This window comes from Dichotomopilus funicola, assembly GCF_033296635.1.
Source record: "Dichotomopilus funicola strain CBS 141.50 unplaced genomic scaffold C8A04scaffold_158, whole genome shotgun sequence".
Taxonomy (NCBI): Eukaryota; Fungi; Ascomycota; class Sordariomycetes; order Sordariales; family Chaetomiaceae; genus Dichotomopilus; species Dichotomopilus funicola.
The window spans coordinates 1-710 of record NW_026944179.1 but is presented as its reverse complement, the minus strand read 5'-3'; the positions used below and the strand labels follow the sequence as shown (position 1 = coordinate 710).

Sequence of the window (710 nt, the reverse complement as noted above, 5' to 3'; positions counted from 1 at the left end):
TTAGGACACAGTGCCGTGGATCCGACGGGCATGGTTTTGGAGATGCATTTTGTGGTCCAGCGGCATCACGCAAACTCGGCATTGGAGCCTGTCATCCTCCTGGAGGTTTGCCAGGTGCCGTCGCCTGAAGTGTTTCGTCAAGTCACCGGACGTGTAGAACAGGTGAATGAGTTTATCGATACGGGGATCATCTGGCTCCAGACAGAGCGCTTCACCAACGCAAAGGAAGCATCTTCTTGGCCTGTCTTCGTCTTTCGTTATGAAGACAGACATGGCGGCCACATCTAAACGGCTAGGACGGTCGCCTGTGACGGACTGCTGTGCAATATTAGCGGTAGAACTGTTAGTGCGGCAAGTAGCTGGTCCTTCTACTACAGCGCAGTAGGCCACAATCGCGTTGATCGCAGCATCTCTTCGCCGGTATTGACCTTCGATTGAAGCTTCGACCGGGGCCGTGAGGGCATCCACCAACCGCTTCTGAGCGGGGCGCATTGGACAGTTGGAAGCCTCGACCGTCGAGTCCTCAACCAAGCCAAGGCCGTTGAGCTGGGCCTCAATGTCGACTACGGCTTGTTTATCGGTCCAGTCGTCCCTGATCTGCTGTTTAAAGGCTCGCTTAAGCCTCTGCTTCTCACTCCGGAGCTTGCGAACCGCATTCTTATACTCATCCATGGCCCCGCGCGAGCGCTGTCGTCGTTGACGGAGTTCCT

At 55.6% G+C, this 710-nt stretch overlaps 1 protein-coding gene across 1 annotated transcript; it reads right to left on the bottom strand.

Moving 5' to 3' along the window:
• On the bottom strand, positions 1-672 carry C8A04DRAFT_16187 (uncharacterized protein; the record flags this gene model as incomplete). Its single annotated transcript, XM_062778759.1, has 1 exon — positions 1-672. One exon carries the CDS (start codon positions 670-672, stop codon positions 1-3), a length of 672 nt encoding a protein of 223 aa, XP_062632441.1.
• Between the last annotated feature and the right edge of the window lie 38 nt (positions 673-710).